The sequence below is a fragment of the Rutilus rutilus genome (genome assembly GCF_951802725.1).
Source record: "Rutilus rutilus genome assembly, chromosome: 2".
In the NCBI taxonomy this organism is placed as follows: Eukaryota; Metazoa; Chordata; class Actinopteri; order Cypriniformes; family Leuciscidae; genus Rutilus; species Rutilus rutilus.
In genome coordinates this window covers 57,963,019-57,979,079 of record NC_140210.1, presented here as the reverse complement: position 1 = coordinate 57,979,079, position 16,061 = coordinate 57,963,019, and the positions used below count along the sequence as shown (strand labels likewise).

The 16,061-nt window shown below is 41.1% G+C and overlaps 2 protein-coding genes across 2 annotated transcripts in view; one reads left to right on the top strand and one right to left on the bottom strand.

Annotated features, from left to right (window-relative positions):
- LOC311286454 (dynamin-2-like) overlaps positions 1-10,668 on the top strand; it is a 74,573-nt gene extending 63,905 nt beyond the window's left edge. The window contains exons 17-25 of the mRNA XM_084402686.1: positions 191-302; positions 4,775-4,939; positions 5,514-5,740; positions 6,074-6,298; positions 6,447-6,563; positions 6,712-6,828; positions 6,977-7,093; positions 7,242-7,358; positions 9,506-10,668. Coding sequence (XP_084258812.1) covers positions 191-302; positions 4,775-4,939; positions 5,514-5,740; positions 6,074-6,298; positions 6,447-6,563; positions 6,712-6,828; positions 6,977-7,093; positions 7,242-7,358; positions 9,506-9,572 — 1,264 coding nt within the window. The 3' untranslated portion in view covers positions 9,573-10,668. The remainder of the gene's footprint in view (positions 1-190; positions 303-4,774; positions 4,940-5,513; positions 5,741-6,073; positions 6,299-6,446; positions 6,564-6,711; positions 6,829-6,976; positions 7,094-7,241; positions 7,359-9,505) is intronic.
- Positions 10,669-11,686: 1,018 nt separating this feature from the next.
- On the bottom strand, positions 11,687-15,626 carry tmed1b (transmembrane p24 trafficking protein 1b). Its single transcript, XM_084402662.1, has 4 exons — positions 15,326-15,626; positions 14,411-14,508; positions 13,784-13,970; positions 11,687-12,333 (listed from the first exon to the last, which is right to left on the bottom strand). Exons 1-4 carry the CDS (start codon positions 15,491-15,493, stop codon positions 12,115-12,117), a joined length of 672 nt encoding a protein of 223 aa, XP_084258788.1. The 5' UTR covers positions 15,494-15,626; the 3' UTR covers positions 11,687-12,114.
- Between the last annotated feature and the right edge of the window lie 435 nt (positions 15,627-16,061).

Here is a 16,061-nt window from a genome sequence, read left to right as displayed (position 1 = left end):
AAACTGAAGAGCTGCACGGACACACAAATTGGATCTGAACAGTTGCTATACACAGTGTGGACATCATTAAATTTAGATCAGATTCCAATCGAATACACAAATAATCGGATTTGGACTGACAGTGTGAACGTAGCCTTAGTTACAAATCAGTCATGAATCTGATTTCATATGTGTGATGTTGTGATTTCAGGAATGTGTATAAAGACCTGCTTCAGATCGAGCTGGCCTGCGACTCTCAGGAAGAAGTGGACAGCTGGAAGGCCTCGTTCCTGCGGGCCGGAGTCTATCCGGAGAAAGACCAGGTCACAGTCTGACCCTGAGTCTGTCACTCTGACCCCTGAGTCTCGTCTCACCTGTCTCCCTTGTCCTACCTGTGTCTTGTCTCACTTGTGTTTCGTGTCACCTGTCTCCCTTGTCCTACCTGTGTTTCATCTCACCTGTGTCTTGTGTCACCTGTCTTACCTGAGTCTCCCCTCACCCTGTCTCACCCAGTGTCTCGTCTCACGTGTCTCTTCTCACGTGTCTCGTCTCAGCTGTGCCTCGTCTCACCTGTGTCTCGTCCTGAGTCTTGTCTCACCTGAGTCTCATCTCACCCTGAGTCTCACGTGAGTCTTGTCTCACCTGTGTCTCGTCTCACCCTGAGTCTCACCTCAGTCTCACCCTGAGTCTCGTCTCACCTGAATTTCATCTCACCTGTGTCTCATCTCACCTGAGTCTTGTCTCACCCGAGTCTTAGCTGAGTCTCGTCTCAACTGAGTCTCGTCTCACCTGAGTCTTACCTGAGTCTCTCCTCACCTGAGTCTTACCTGTGTCTCATCTCACCTGAGTCTCGTCTCACCTTTGTGTCGTCTCAGCTGAGTCTCACCTGTGTCTCGTCTCACCTGAGTCTCATCTCACCTGAGTCTCGTCTCACCTGAGTCTCGTCTCACCTGAGTCTTACCTGAGTCTCTCCTCACCTGAGTCTTACCTGAGTCTCGTCTCACCTTTGTGTCGTCTCAGCTGAGTCTCACCTGTGTCTCGTCTCACCTGAGTCTCATCTCACCTGAGTCTCGTCTCACCTGAGTCTCGTCTCACCTGAGTCTTACCTGAGTCTCTCCTCACCTGAGTCTTACCTGTGTCTCGTCTCACCTGAGTCTCGTCTCACCTTTGTGTCGTCTCAGCTGAGTCTCATCTGTGTCTCGTCTCACCTGAGTCTTACCTGAGTCTCCCCTCACCCTGTGTCTCACCTGTGTCTCATCTCACCTGTGTGTAGCGTAAATGCCTCTGGGTTAATGCGAATTAGCTCAAGGATATAGGGAATTTTAGAAATATTAATAATCATAACTCATGGTCATAATTCATAAATCGCATATGCATTTACTTTATCAATTATAGGAAATGTCTCGTTCTGTAACTGGTTTCGTCATCCGTTATTCGTCCCGCGAATAAATGTAAGACTATCACAGTTAAGAAGAAGTATTCCTGTTTACAAAACTCCAAAAAAGTTTATCTTCTGGCCACGAAGATAAAACCTCTTTGGGTTTATAAATTAAAACTACTCAAGGTAGTCTGATAGCCTAATATAGAACCTGTAGCTTTATAGATCTTTTGTTTCATTGACTTTATAAAAAGTGGGTTTTCAAACACAGAGACAGTTAAAAGTATAAATGGGTTTATTAATAAAATGGCACACGCTAGAGATTATAAGCTACAAATATAAACGTACGTAAAATGCAAACAATAAAACAAACAAACATTTAAACAAACATGACGTGATCGGAATGAATGACATGAAAGAAAGAAAGAAAGAAAGAAAGAAAGAAAGAAAGAAAGAAAGAAAGAAAGAAAGAAAGAAAGAAAGAAAGAAAGAAAGAAATATAGAGAAGGGAAAAGCTAGTAATTATTACATACAGGAACCTAAGTTCACGAGACACCTGGAATCACTTTTAGGCAGATATAAATATACTTGCAAGTTTGGTCTCTGTTCAAGTGATGCTGAGGCAGGAAGCAAGCGTTCTCTTGCCGGTGTCCTATTTCTGCTGCGTCTTCCGGTGTCGCGGGAAGCTTGGACGGCTCACTGAATGTAACGTTTACCGGAAAGTAAGATTCATCTCCCGTTACGGAAGAGGCGAGTATATGACTTAGTTGCAAAGAACGGCAGCTTCTACATGACGCGAGGGCATGCGTCCCCGAGGCCAAAGCAAGGCCTGTCCCGCTGGTTCCGCTGGGAGGAGGAGAGCTGCGCGTGGAGCGATCGATGAGAGGAGAGCGATCGAAGAGAGAAGAGAGCGAGGAAACTGAAGGTTTGGACTTTTATCAGTGTCCCAAGTACCGTCCCCTTCTTCGTGGAAGACGAATCAGATGTCGAGATTTTTCCTAGCGGGAAGATCCCTTTGTTTGTCTGAAACAGTCTCCTGGCTCGGGTTACAGTGTCGATTGACTTTATCAATTATAGGAAATGTCTCGTTCTGTAACTGGTTTCGTCATCCGTTATTCGTCCCGCGAATAAATGTAAGACTATCACAGTTAAGAAGAAGTATTCCTGTTTACAAAACTCCAAGAAAGTTTATCTTCTGGCCACGAAGATAAAACCTCTTTGGGTTTATAAATTAAAACTACTCAAGGTAGTCTGATAGCCTAATATAGAACCTGTAGCTTTATAGATCTTTTGTTTCATTGACTTTATAAAAAGTGGGTTTTCAAACACAGAGACAGTTAAAAGTATAAATGGGTTTATTAATAAAATGGCACACGCTAGAGATTATAAGCTACAAATATAAACGTACGTAAAATGCAAACAATAAAACAAACAAACATTTAAACAAACATGACGTGATCGGAATGAATGACATGAAAGAAAGAAAGAAAGAAAGAAAGAAAGAAAGAAAGAAAGAAAGAAAGAAAGAAATATAGAGAAGGGAAAAGCTAGTAATTATTACATACAGGAACCTAAGTTCACGAGACACCTGGAATCACTTTTAGGCAGATATAAATATACTTGCAAGTTTGGTCTCTGTTCAAGTGATGCTGAGGCAGGAAGCAAGCGTTCTCTTGCCGGTGTCCTATTTCTGCTGCGTCTTCCGGTGTCGCGGGAAGCTTGGACGGCTCACTGAATGTAACGTTTACCGGAAAGTAAGATTCATCTCCCGTTACGGAAGAGGCGAGTATATGACTTAGTTGCAAAGAACGGCAGCTTCTACATGACGCGAGGGCATGCGTCCCCGAGGCCAAAGCAAGGCCTGTCCCGCTGGTTCCGCTGGGAGGAGGAGAGCTGCGCGTGGAGCGATCGATGAGAGGAGAGCGATCGAAGAGAGAAGAGAGCGAGGAAACTGAAGGTTTGGACTTTTATCAGTGTCCCAAGTACCGTCCCCTTCTTCGTGGAAGACGAATCAGATGTCGAGATTTTTCCTAGCGGGAAGATCCCTTTGTTTGTCTGAAACAGTCTCCTGGCTCGGGTTACAGTGTCGATTGACTTAAACCTTTCAGTTCCAGAAATATGAAGTGTGTAAACAATATATATTACTGCATTCTGCTATTGGAATTCGACTCTGTTAGATTGAGAGAATTTCAGAGATATCAAACACATCACATGAAGGTTGTAGAAATGCAACGTTACAGGAGATATGCAGAATTACACACATTTAAAGTTGTGATTACCACATGACAAAATCATAGACACCCCAATATGACATGGTCATAACAAAAGGCACCTCAGAAATATATCAACATTTTGGGTAATGTCTTATGTGGGAAAGTCAATGAAAAAATCTGTGTGTGTGTGGTGCGTTTGGGATGTGACTTGCTTGGAATGTTTGCCTTTTCCTGGGTCGTAAAGTTTTATGGTCTGGGGTAGGGTTACGAAACCATGATTCTATTTGAGACCTTAAATTGGGAGAAACATCCTTTCGATAAACACTTAGAATTCAAAACTACACATTTAGAAAACCAAACCTCTATTATAAGGTAAAACTTATCACACACATGCATATAGGAATGTACATACATTGGGAAATAAAATAAAAGATATTTCTCTTATTCTCAGTTATACACAAAAGGGTGTTTGTGTGTGTGTGTCATGAGGTTGTAAAGTCGGGGGATACGAGTCACATGGATGCTGGTAAATTGGTCCTCGTGGGGCAATTATTAACCAGCAAGGACAAAGACGATGTGTTTTGCCATCACATGATCCACTTAATGCGAAAAGCAGATGCCATTGTTGTTACATGTGTCTCGTCTCACCTGAGTCTCATCTCACCTGAGTCTCGTCTCACCCTGAGTCTCATCTCACCTGAGTCTCGTCTCACCTGAGTCACGTCTCACCCTGAGTCTCATCTCACCTGAGTCTCGTCTCACCTGAGTCACGTCTCACCTGTGTCTCGTCTCAGCTGAGTCTCACCTGAGTCTCGTCTCACCTGAATTTCGTCTCACCTGTGTCTCATCTCACCTGAGTCTTGTCTCACCCGAGTCTCACTCTGAGTCTCGTCTCACCTGTCTCCCTTGTCCTACCTGTGTCTTGTATCACTTGTGTCTCGTGTCACCCTGTGTTTCAACTGTCTCCCTTGTCCTACCTGTGTCTCATCTCACCTGTGTCTTGTCTCACCTGTCTTACCTGAGTCTCCCCTCACCCTGTCTCACCTGTGTCTCTCCTCACCTGAGTCTCGTCTCACCTGTGTCACATCTCACCTGTGTCTCGTCTCACCTGAGTCTCACCCTGAGTCTCAAACGCACATCAGTCTCAGTGCTTCTCTCCTGAATCTCTCCAGTCTCTCAGTGCTGACTCTCGTCTGTTTCCCAGGTGGAGAACGGGGACGGTGTGGCGGCCGACTCTCCCTCCATGGACCCTCAGCTGGAGCGGCAGGTGCAGGCCATCCGAAACCTGGTGGACTCCTACACCTGCATCGTCAACAAGAGCATCCGAGACCTGATGCCCAAGGCCATCATGCACCTGATGATCAACAGCGTAAGTGCAGGCGGGGCTTACGCCATCATTTTACTGTTACATTCCGGCTCAAGGAAGTAACGAAATAAAGGGATCAGAGTCCAAAAATAAATTAAACAAAATATTTATTTCCATTTAGGGGTTATATGATAAAGAAAATGAATGTTCAACAGAAAAGAAGCAAACAATAAAGAGAAAAACAATAGGAAGGTCGAGCTCCTGAGCACGGCTTATTCACTTTAATCAGCTGTCAATCACAGAAGTTACTTTCTCTTTTTGATTTTCTGTGGTTTTATTATTATTATTTTTTTAGTAATTTTTTTTTATTTAATAAAAAAAAAAAAAAAAAAAAGTATTATCTTGTTGATTCTTGAGTTTTTTCCCCACTGCAGTTAAGTTTTTTTTAAATTCTATTGTAGTTTTGTGGTCTCTACCTGGAAGCCTCTAGTGCTTGTCTCGTCTCACCTGTGAGACGAGACCTGTTAGTCAAGTCCCCAGCTGTGTTTAGTTTGTTCAGAGCATCCAGGTGTTTGTTGAAGCCGGACTGAGTCAGGGTGTGTGTGTGTGTGTGTGTGTGTGTGTGTGTGTGTGTCAGGCGAAGGAGTTCATCCACTCGGAGCTGCTGACGTCCCTGTACTCGTCCGGCGATCAGAACAGTCTGATGGAGGAGTCGGCGGATCAGGAGCAGCGGCGAGACGAGATGCTGCACATGTATCATGCGCTCAAGGAGGCGCTGCTCATCATCGGGGACATCAGCACCAGCACCGTATCCACACCGGTCCCGCCTCCGGTGGACGACACCTGGATACACACCGACCCCAGGTACTAACATTCACAAATAGTTAATTCGATAACTGTAATACATTAAACTTCACTATATATTCACATTGAAAACAGCTGATTTGAATTGTCATATTTGTCATGTTTTTTGAGCAGAAGAGACTTCTTTTAAAAACATTAAAAATCTTACCGATCCAAAACTTTTGACTGGTAGTGTACAAGCATCAGTAATTCATGTGTCAAATCAGGGATATTCCCAAACGTACAATTTTAAGAAACCTTGACTTAACTATCTCATTAATTACCAATATGTCAGATCTAATAAATCACATGACTGTTGTAGTACTAACGGAAGTGTGTCTCCATCTCCATCAGTCCCCCATCTCAGCGAAAGCCGTCGTCAGGCGTGGCTCCGCCCTCAAGCCGGCCCCCTGCGGTGCGCTGCTCCACCCCCGGCCCACCGGCCGCGCCGCCGCTGTACAGGACTCCGGCCGGCACTAATGCGTTCGGGAGTGGCGCTCTGGACCCGCTGGCTCCGCCCCCTACGGTGCCGTCCCGCCCCGCCATCGTGCCGTCCGCTCTGCCACCAGGCATTCCCAGGTACGACCCTCCGCAAACACCACACAGATTTATACAGAACTTCCAATTGCCTCTATTATGAAGGTTTATGAATATTAGTTAGATCACGTCAAGTCCCATAACCTATTAAATATTCATGAGCCATCGGGGCTCCTCCGGTGCCGTACAGGACTCCAGCCGGCGCTAATGCGTTCGGGAGTGGTGCTCTGGACGTGCTGGCTCCGCCCCCTCAGGTGCTGTCCTGCCCCGCCATCGTGCCGTCCGCTCTGCCACCAGGCATTCCCAGGTACGAACCTCCGCAAACACCACACAGATTTATACAGAACTTCCAATTGCCTCTATTATGAAGGTTTATGAATATTAGTTAGATCACGTCAAGTCCCATAACCTATTAAATATTCATGAGCCATCGGGGCTCCTCCGGTGCCGTACAGGACTCCAGCCGGCGCTAATGCGTTCGGGAGTGGTGCTCTGGACGTGCTGGCTCCGCCCCCTACGGTGCCGTCCCGCCCCGCCATCGTGCCGTCCGCTCTGCCACCAGGCATTCCCAGGTACGAACCTCCGCAAACACCACACAGATTTATACAGAACTTCCAATTGCCTCTATTATGAAGGTTTATGAATATTAGTTAGATCACGTCAAGTCCCATAACCTATTAAATATTCATGAGCCATCGGGGCTCCTCCGGTGCCGTACAGGACTCCAGCCGGCGCTAATGCGTTCGGGAGTGGCGTTCTGGACCCGCTGGCTCCGCCCCCTACGGTGCCGTCCCGCCCCGCCATCGTGCCGTCCGCTCTGCCACCAGGCATTCCCAGGTACGACCCTCCGCAAACACCACACAGATTTATACAGAACTTCCAATTGCCTCTATTATGAAGGTTTATGAATATTAGTTAGATCACGTCAAGTCCCATAACCTATTAAATATTCATGAGCCATCGGGGCTCCTCCGGTGCCGTACAGGACTCCAGCCGGCGCTAATGCGTTCGGGAGTGGTGCTCTGGACGTGCTGGCTCCGCCCCCTCAGGTGCTGTCCTGCCCCGCCATCGTGCCGTCCGCTCTGCCACCAGGCATTCCCAGGTACGAACCTCCGCAAACACCACACAGATTTATACAGAACTTCCAATTGCCTCTATGATGAAGGCTTATGAATATTAGTTAGATCACGTCAAGTCCCATAACCTATTAAATATTCATGAGCCACAGATTATTCGTAGTAAGACTCTCTAATTGGCTAGCTGACTAGCAGAAGACAGTCACACTTGAGTTTTGTCAAACTGAACACAGAAAATCACACCGGCGAAACTTCAGCTTCATGTGGAGAAACTTTATTTTTCATTTCAGTTATTCATGTTTATGCAAATGTCTTAGAATGAAGAGTGTTGAAGCTGGTGTCAAATATTATGAGATTTTACTGATATTAGAAATGGTTGGTCATTACCAATTATCTTCTAGTTATTTGCTTTTCATTAACATATCAAGCATATAATAATAATAATAATAATAATAACAAAATAATTAATGTTACACTTCACTTTTTTAAAAAAACCCAATATTACTTAACTTTTCATCATGACAATTTGTTGCCACACATTTTTAAAAGATTAATTTAGATTGATAATTACAATTGATAATTAATTGTTTGTGTTTTATGCCTTAATTTCTAATAATATATTTGTATTAAATCATAAATCCAGAGAAATAAAAAAGGCAACACTCATGAAAAAATAAAACATTTCATAAGGAATTCATTATTGGATTTTTTTTATTAAAATGTTTAAGTTGGATAAATTCAATAATTTACACATTCTTATTTATTATTAAAGGGATACTCCACTTTTTTCGGAAATAAGCTCATTTTACATCTCCCCCAGAGTTAAACAGTTGAGTTTTACCGTTTTAGAATCCATTCAGCCGAACTCCGGGTCTGACGGTACCACTTTTAGCATAGCTTAGCACAGATCATTGATTCTGATGAGTCCAGTAGCATTTCTTTCAAAATGACCAAAGAGTTTCAATATCGCAGCGCCTGAAAATAGGTCTAATAGGTTAGACAAACTTAGTCCCGGTCACGTTGGAAGAAGTTACCGAGCTGGGGACTATTTTCAGGCGCTGCGTCATATCACTACGCCTGCTGCACCCATGGTACGGCCGCACAGTTCCTTGATTATTACGCCGGAATGAGAGTAGTTCCTAGCCATATAGGCTTAGAAAATCGCAACTTTTCATTTTCCGTCGATCTTAGTACACGGTTTAACTACAGAAGAGTCAAGTTTTAAATAGGAAAAATATTGAAACTCTTTGGTCATTTTGAAAGAAATGCTACTGGACTCATCAGAATCAATGATCTGTGCTAAGCTATGCTAAAAGTGGTACCGTCAGACCCGGAGTTCGGCTGAATGGATTCTAAAACGGTAAAACTCAACTGTTTAACTCTGGGGGAGATGTAAAATGAGCATATTTCCGAAAAAAGTGGAGTATCCCTTTAAAACTTAATTAAAACCATTATAATGGAATCCAGCAAACTAAAATGAAAAACTGAAAAATGATGAAAAAATGAAACAGATTTCATAGAGCCCTAAAAATTAAAATTATCTTAAACTTTAAATAAACTGTTGTTGAATATTGAAATATATATACATTTCCATTCATTAATTATACATTTCCATTCATTAATTATTGAAATTCAATTAAACCATTAAAATGGAAGCTAGAAAAATTAAAACGTGAAAAAAGCTCACTTTTTTTTAAGCTTATAAATTTCAGTTCTTTAGGCATGTTTCTTGATTACTTAATTGAATTGAACTATTAACAATAGTCTTATTAACAAAAAAAAAAATGGAATCCAGGAAAAAAAATGGAAATGGAAAAAACTTAATTTTCATAGGGAAGTAAAAATAAATTATATTAAAAAGTTAGTTTTAATAAATTGTATTTAAAAATGTAATTCAGTTAATTAGACATGCTTACTGATTTAATAAAAAAAATATGTAACAATTTGGAAAAATTGAAAAACAAAAAAAAAACGGAATCCAGAAAAAAGTCAAACTAATTTCATAGTGCAGTAATACCAAGATGTGTTTGCTCTCTCTCTGTGTGTGTGTGTGTGTGTGTGTGTGTGTGTGTGTGTGTGTGTGTGTGTGTGTGTGTGTGTGTGTGTGTGTGTGTGTGTGTGTGTGTGTGTGTGTGTGTGTGTGTGTGTGTGTGTGTGTGTGTGTGTGTGGCAGGAGACCTCCAGCGGCTCCAAACCGCACCACGATCATCAGACCTTCAGAACCGTCTCTGCTGGACTGACACTTTCAACTCAAACACTGGCAAAGCAACCAACCACACACTAACACACACAGACACTAATACACACACACTGACACTAATACACACACACACTGACACTAATACACCTACACTAATACACGTACACAGAAACTAATATACACACAAACAGACAGACACACACACTCACATAGTAATACACACAAGTGCAAATAAGGGCGTCAATTCAAAGTTTGATTGACACATGATTTTTGATACACTTTAAATGGTAGTTCTAGTAATAATAAGACGTATTATGATTTGTTTAGATAAGCCTTTCCATTGTTTTCAGGAATTTCAGGGAACTTGTTGGGAGAACGAGCAACACTTTAAACACCAGCACGTACGGTCCGTTCACACGCGTGTCTTAAACCGAGAGTGGCGTTTACAGACGACTGAACCTCTTTAACACTCCTCCTCTGTGTGTGTGTGTGTGTGTGTGTGTGTGTGCAGCTTCCTAATGATGACACTGTGGCGGGGATCACATGATCTCCTCTAGCGGTCAGCATGTTTAATGCCAGATCATGTTGATGAGGGTTCAGATAACACTCTAAACATCCCAGAAACAGAGTAAACGCTCGTCGCTGATGCGTGTCCGTTAATACGCTGAACTCTGACCCTGACGAGTGTTTCTCCTAAACCTTTTCATTAGACGCCTCTAATTATGAACACTTGATTTCCGAGAGTATTCAGCTTCACTTCTCAAGTACATCAGTTTTATGGATGTTTAGGTGTTTCTACTTGAACATGAATGCTTTTATATATCATGTTTGACTAACAGGAGGTTGAAACGATGACCTTTTCCTTTCATTGGTTCTTCACTCCTTCATTTTCTCTTTTCCATGACCTTTCGCAAGGACTGCGAACAAAAGTATCATAAATGCAATGATTATATATCAATAAAAGGGCAATTTGTGAAGCGACTGCTTTGATTTCTTTTCCCTCAAATATTCACAGTCTGAGACCCAAAGATGTTTTGTCTGTAATGGATGTGATTGTCTTAAAAATTACTGACATGAAACTTGCTTTTATTTCCTAAATGTGACGTATTTCCAAATAAACGCAGATATGTAATTTGACACTCGAGTCTTAATTTGTATCCATGAATGAATAAAAAAATTCAAATTTGGTCATTTTTAAATAAACTTAACCCGGCCTCTGGTGCTCTTCGGGCATTTTTGACCGAAAATCTTTACGTTTTGTTTATTTCTAATTTTATTTTCTTCATTGGAATGGTACAAAACTTGGTAAAGGTTTTGGCACTTGCTGTGTGTGAACACACGAACAGGTTAAATGGTCCTGATTTAAATATTCACACTTGTGCTCCTCACGGTAAAAAATGAGCGCATTGGAAATGAATGAGACGAATGTCCTCTAGTGGAAGCGTTTGGTACTGCAGCCGAACAACATCTCACTGAAAGATCATTTATTTGAGATATCAACATCAAATTTTTAAACTTGTTTAGAATTATGATTTTCTTGCTGTTTTAGAGTAAAACGTGATTTTGAAAATATAGATTTCATATACATATAAAAATTAGTTTTTTTGTTAAATTTTCATAACAACACATGTAATATTCTGTTACTAAATTCACTTTTATCACTTCAGCAATGATCTGCCCAGTGTCGTCTTTGAAAAGAGACTTAAGTCTGTCGCTCTAAAACATTCCAGATTTACCAGTTTAAGTTGGAAATAAAATGTGCAGGTCTATGCTCAAAGAGTGAATAAATGGATTATAAATACAGCGTAAATATAATTTAGTACAAAAAAAAATCCCCTAAAAATACAAAATATTAAATATAAAACATTATTAAACTAAAATATAGTACATTCCTTTCATTAACAAAAAATTGACCGACACGAGAAGAGCACACAAAACGTTAATCTACTAACTCTCCTGCTTTGTCAGACAAAATGGCGGATTATGAATGGTCAGATCGCCTGTCAATCAAACTCCCTGCAAAGGGTGAATTTAATTTTAATTCTCATTCTTCAGAATAATGTTCGCGAGTGATCCGTGTGCAATAAGACCATGACTGTTCTAACACAGTAAAGAGTTGATTTGACCCGATCATTGAACACTAGCGACACCACGTACAAATATATGACCCATTTTATTTGTTTTATTGTGTAAAAGTCTTTAAAAAGGCTGTACAGAAGATTCCCTTTGCTAGCTGTAACGTCACACTCTCCCAAAACACCATCATCTCGCATCATGAAATGACAGGACTAAAAAAAAAACAGTGACAAAACTATGACAGGAAGACATGAAATGGACATAAATGTGAAGTCTTGCGTCCTCAAAACAATCAGACGATTGGTTCGCAGTCTGATATTATTATTATTATTTCAGCAGTTCGATATTTTCGACTGTGCGTGACTGAACTTCACAGGCACCCGGAAACACCACGAATGATCGTCCAAGAGGAAAGCGTCTACTCCATCTAAAGGCACGGCGGTCTCCGTCTCGTCTCGGGTCTCGACACACGAGCGTGTGTGTGTGTGTGTGTGTGTGTGTGTGTGTTAGGAGCAGACTCTCCGCTTGTCGTCGAACAGCCGCCGGACGGTGTAGACCTGAGTGAGCGCTACGCTCAGCATGACCAGCATGTTGACACAGGACCAGAAGGAGACCCGCCACAGGTTGTCCTCCAGCAGGTTTCGGTCGCGAGCCTCGAAGGCGCGCAGGACCGTCTGCATCTGACGACTGCGCTCCAGACGCCGGTGAACCGCCTCCATGGACTCCTGCCACAGGAAACACCAGGTTATTCAACTGGATATTCCAGCGTTTTATACTCTGGGTTAAATAAGGAAGCTCGTTTCCACCACGGCATAAAAATGAAAATTAAAAAGGTAATTGTGACTTTCTCAGAATCATGATTTTTTTTTTGTTGCAAGTCCAAATTGCGAGATATAAACATGCAATTCTGAGAAAGACGCGAATGTGTGAAAAAGTCCTGTGAATTATTTTTTTATTTTTTTTGCAATTGCGAGTTTATGTCTTTCAATTCTGAGAAATAGTCAGAATATAGTCTAAATTACCTTGCCTAGTTAGAAGAAACCATCTTACATGGTTAAATACAACTGAAGATCCATCAAATATCATAAAAACATGTCCAGGCCATATTTCATCCAAAAATAGACATTAAAAATTGAGAAATTCTATTTTGCGTGGTCCATGCGGTTCTTGTTAAAAAAATAAACTCTTCATTTTGTTTTTGTTTTTTTACAGTCATTGAAATAAAGCTTACATTAAAGTAAAACTGTTTAAAGTTAATAACGCCTATCTGGGGGACCATTCATTTTTCACATTGATCTTTTAAGGCGAGACACGGCAGGCAAAAACATGCAGTGGTCAGTTTCAGATTTCAGGTCAGTTTTGAGATTTTGGGCTAGTTTACTCCTTCAACATGTGTTCTTTCAAGCTGCTATAAAGAAAACGTTGAAAATATGCATTAAGATGTTTATTTTATTACATTTTGTTTACTTGCGGCTGTAAGTTTCTCCCGAATTTACCAAGAAGTTAGCATTCCAGCGCGACACACCAAAGGGATTTGTTAATAAATCATTCCTGGCCTGATTTATGTGATATTTTAATTTAAAAAATAAGGTGAAAATCGATTTATACTATGGACAGTATATTTAGATTTCCTAGGTAATGAAAGCATATATCCTGAAATCCCTCTGAGTTTTTATTTTCATCTTGTGTGTAAACAAAATGAAAAAAGAATTTTGCATATGGCTTTATCATATGTTCAGATCTATCTACCGAAAATATATGCACAATTTAATGAGATAATGCCTAATTTGCATAATTAAACATACAAATTTCAAAAACTTGTACTACATTTTTTTTATATACTTGTCTAAGTAATCAACTGAGGAAGTTTCATGGTGATATCTATTATTTAAAAATGTACCCTATTCACCTGTAGTGTCTCGCCTTAAATTAAACACTAATTGTCATCGAAAATAGTTCACTGATCAAATAAAAAATTCAGACTAATTAATGTAAGGGCTTTAACAAAAAACACAGGGGTCACCCAGACACTTGACCCATAGACTTCAATTGTAAATTAATTACTGTAAACATTACTTCTACTTAAACTAAGATGATTTGATGTTGCCCACAGAGCAAATTATATTTCACTTAGAATAATCATTTATAACTCAACGCTATATAATCATGTGACACCTTAATGTCGTCCAGCTTGTACTCCAATAGGCTCTCCGGCTCTCCTAGCCCCGCCCACTCGTCGTCCGCTCCCGCGTCATTGGACGGGTTGTCCAGGATGACCTCGAAGAAGACCATCTTCTCGGAGAACCTGCTGAAGGTGTTGTCGAAGCAGATCTGATAATCTCCCGCCTCTGTGGGCTCCACCCTGAAAACACAACGGACCAATCACAGACGAGAAAACAACGGACCAATCACAGGCGAGTAAACGACAGGCCACCATGGGGAGCAACGCCAATCATTCTGACTCGATGATGAATCTCCTGTGCAATTTCTGTACTTGTTACATGAGGGGAGATTCACACAGAACGGGTTTTTGCTTTTAAAAATGTGAGACGAAAAGCAGTGTGATGAAAAATAAGGCAAGTTATTTTAGTTATAACGTAATGGTGTAGCGCGCGTGTTTACGTTGAAAAGCAAAACGCGTTCTGTGTGAACACTTTCATAGACCTACTGTGGCAGCACTATGGTACAATTATGTATGATGAGGTGGTACTAAATACCATAGTACTAGCCAATCATCATATTCAAGTACCATAGTATGATGCCCATAAATAAATGTTGAGCGAGGGAAATGCGCACACTCACATATGAACGCCGTCAGAACGGCGAAACTCCGAGACCAGGTACATTCCCTCAGGAGAGACGACGGAGAAGTCCACATCCATACCTGCTCCTGCGATCACCTGAGGAAAAATAACGTCATATCCTCCTTTACCCTAGCAACCACTCAGAACTCCTTAACAACTGCACAGGAATACCAACCACAACATCCTATCACAGTTTTCCAGGTAAACATCATTCACTTTCTTATGTGTATATATATATATATATATATATATATATATATATATATATAATAAAATAAAAACCCTACGAGAATCATATTTGTGACAATGTTGACTGAATATGAATGTCATTTCATCACGGATCTGAGGCAGGATATACAACAGGCCACGATAAACAAACACCTCACACCCACTGTACTGTAGTTTAACTGTGGTAAAATCATGTAGGGCTCGCCACTAATTATAGATCAATATTCTTACAGATTTTTTTAAACCAAACACATTTATTGTTACCGAAATATACTAAAATATTATAAATAATAATGTTTGGTTACACTTTATTTTAAGGTGCCATTGTTACAGTGTAATTATATTTTTAAGTACTGAGTAATATTAATTAACTACGTGTATTATAGGGTTACGGTAGGATGAGGGTTAGTTTCATGTAATTGTGCATACTTTACTGTTATTACAATGGTAAGTACATGTAACGTGTATAAGGACAAACGTGTTACCTGATGTTTGTGAGCGAACATTTTAAGGACATTAGACTGAATGAACGTTACAACATCAGACTTCACAGGAAGAACGTTTGCTCATAACTTTGAGGAAAACCTCCCCAGAACGTTATCTAAAGTCCTGAAAGCGTTCCATGTTACATGTATCAGCTCACAGTAAATGATGTAACGCTGTATATTCACAGATGTAACGTTACCTGGTACTCGATCTCGATGCTGCCGTTGTGAACGGCGCTCTGGTAGAAACACTCTTTACTGGCGGCTGGCAGCAGAAACGTGAACTCGCTGTCCGTGGGGCTGAACGCGTTCACCGCGCCGATGAACACCGCGAGTAGAGACACACACAACCTCCGCACATCATCCATGCTGTTTTATCACAGAAAGAGCCTTTTAAACGGTGTTTGTGAACGAGTTATTGCAGGAGAACCAGTTGAAACCCTCCGTCCGTCCAGCGACGGATGTGTTCCGCTTCCGTAGCTCAACTTCCAGCTCTCAGCCAATCAGAGCTCACCGAGTGTCCGCGCGGCAGCCAATCAGCGCGCAGGGACTCGCGTTTTACACATGCGGCGTAAAACCACGGCATCGAAACTTTTTATTATTATTATTATTTTATAAACATGTAATAATCATCAAGCGATTATAGATAAGATTAACTTTATAAATCATAAATAATATAAAAAATATAGATATTGGTAAAATACAGGCTACTTGTTGTAATGCACACTTCAAACAGTAGTTCAGTAGGACACGTAGGTGTTTAATCAGATATTATTTTAGACACACTGATATGATATCTGCTATCGCTAGATGGCAGCACAGTCAATCATACTGAGCTCCTTTAGTTCTGCGGATGAAAGAGACGTGTATGAATCTGTGTTGACCAGTAGGGTGGGAAATAATAAACGACTGACAATCAGTTGCTTTTCTTTAAAA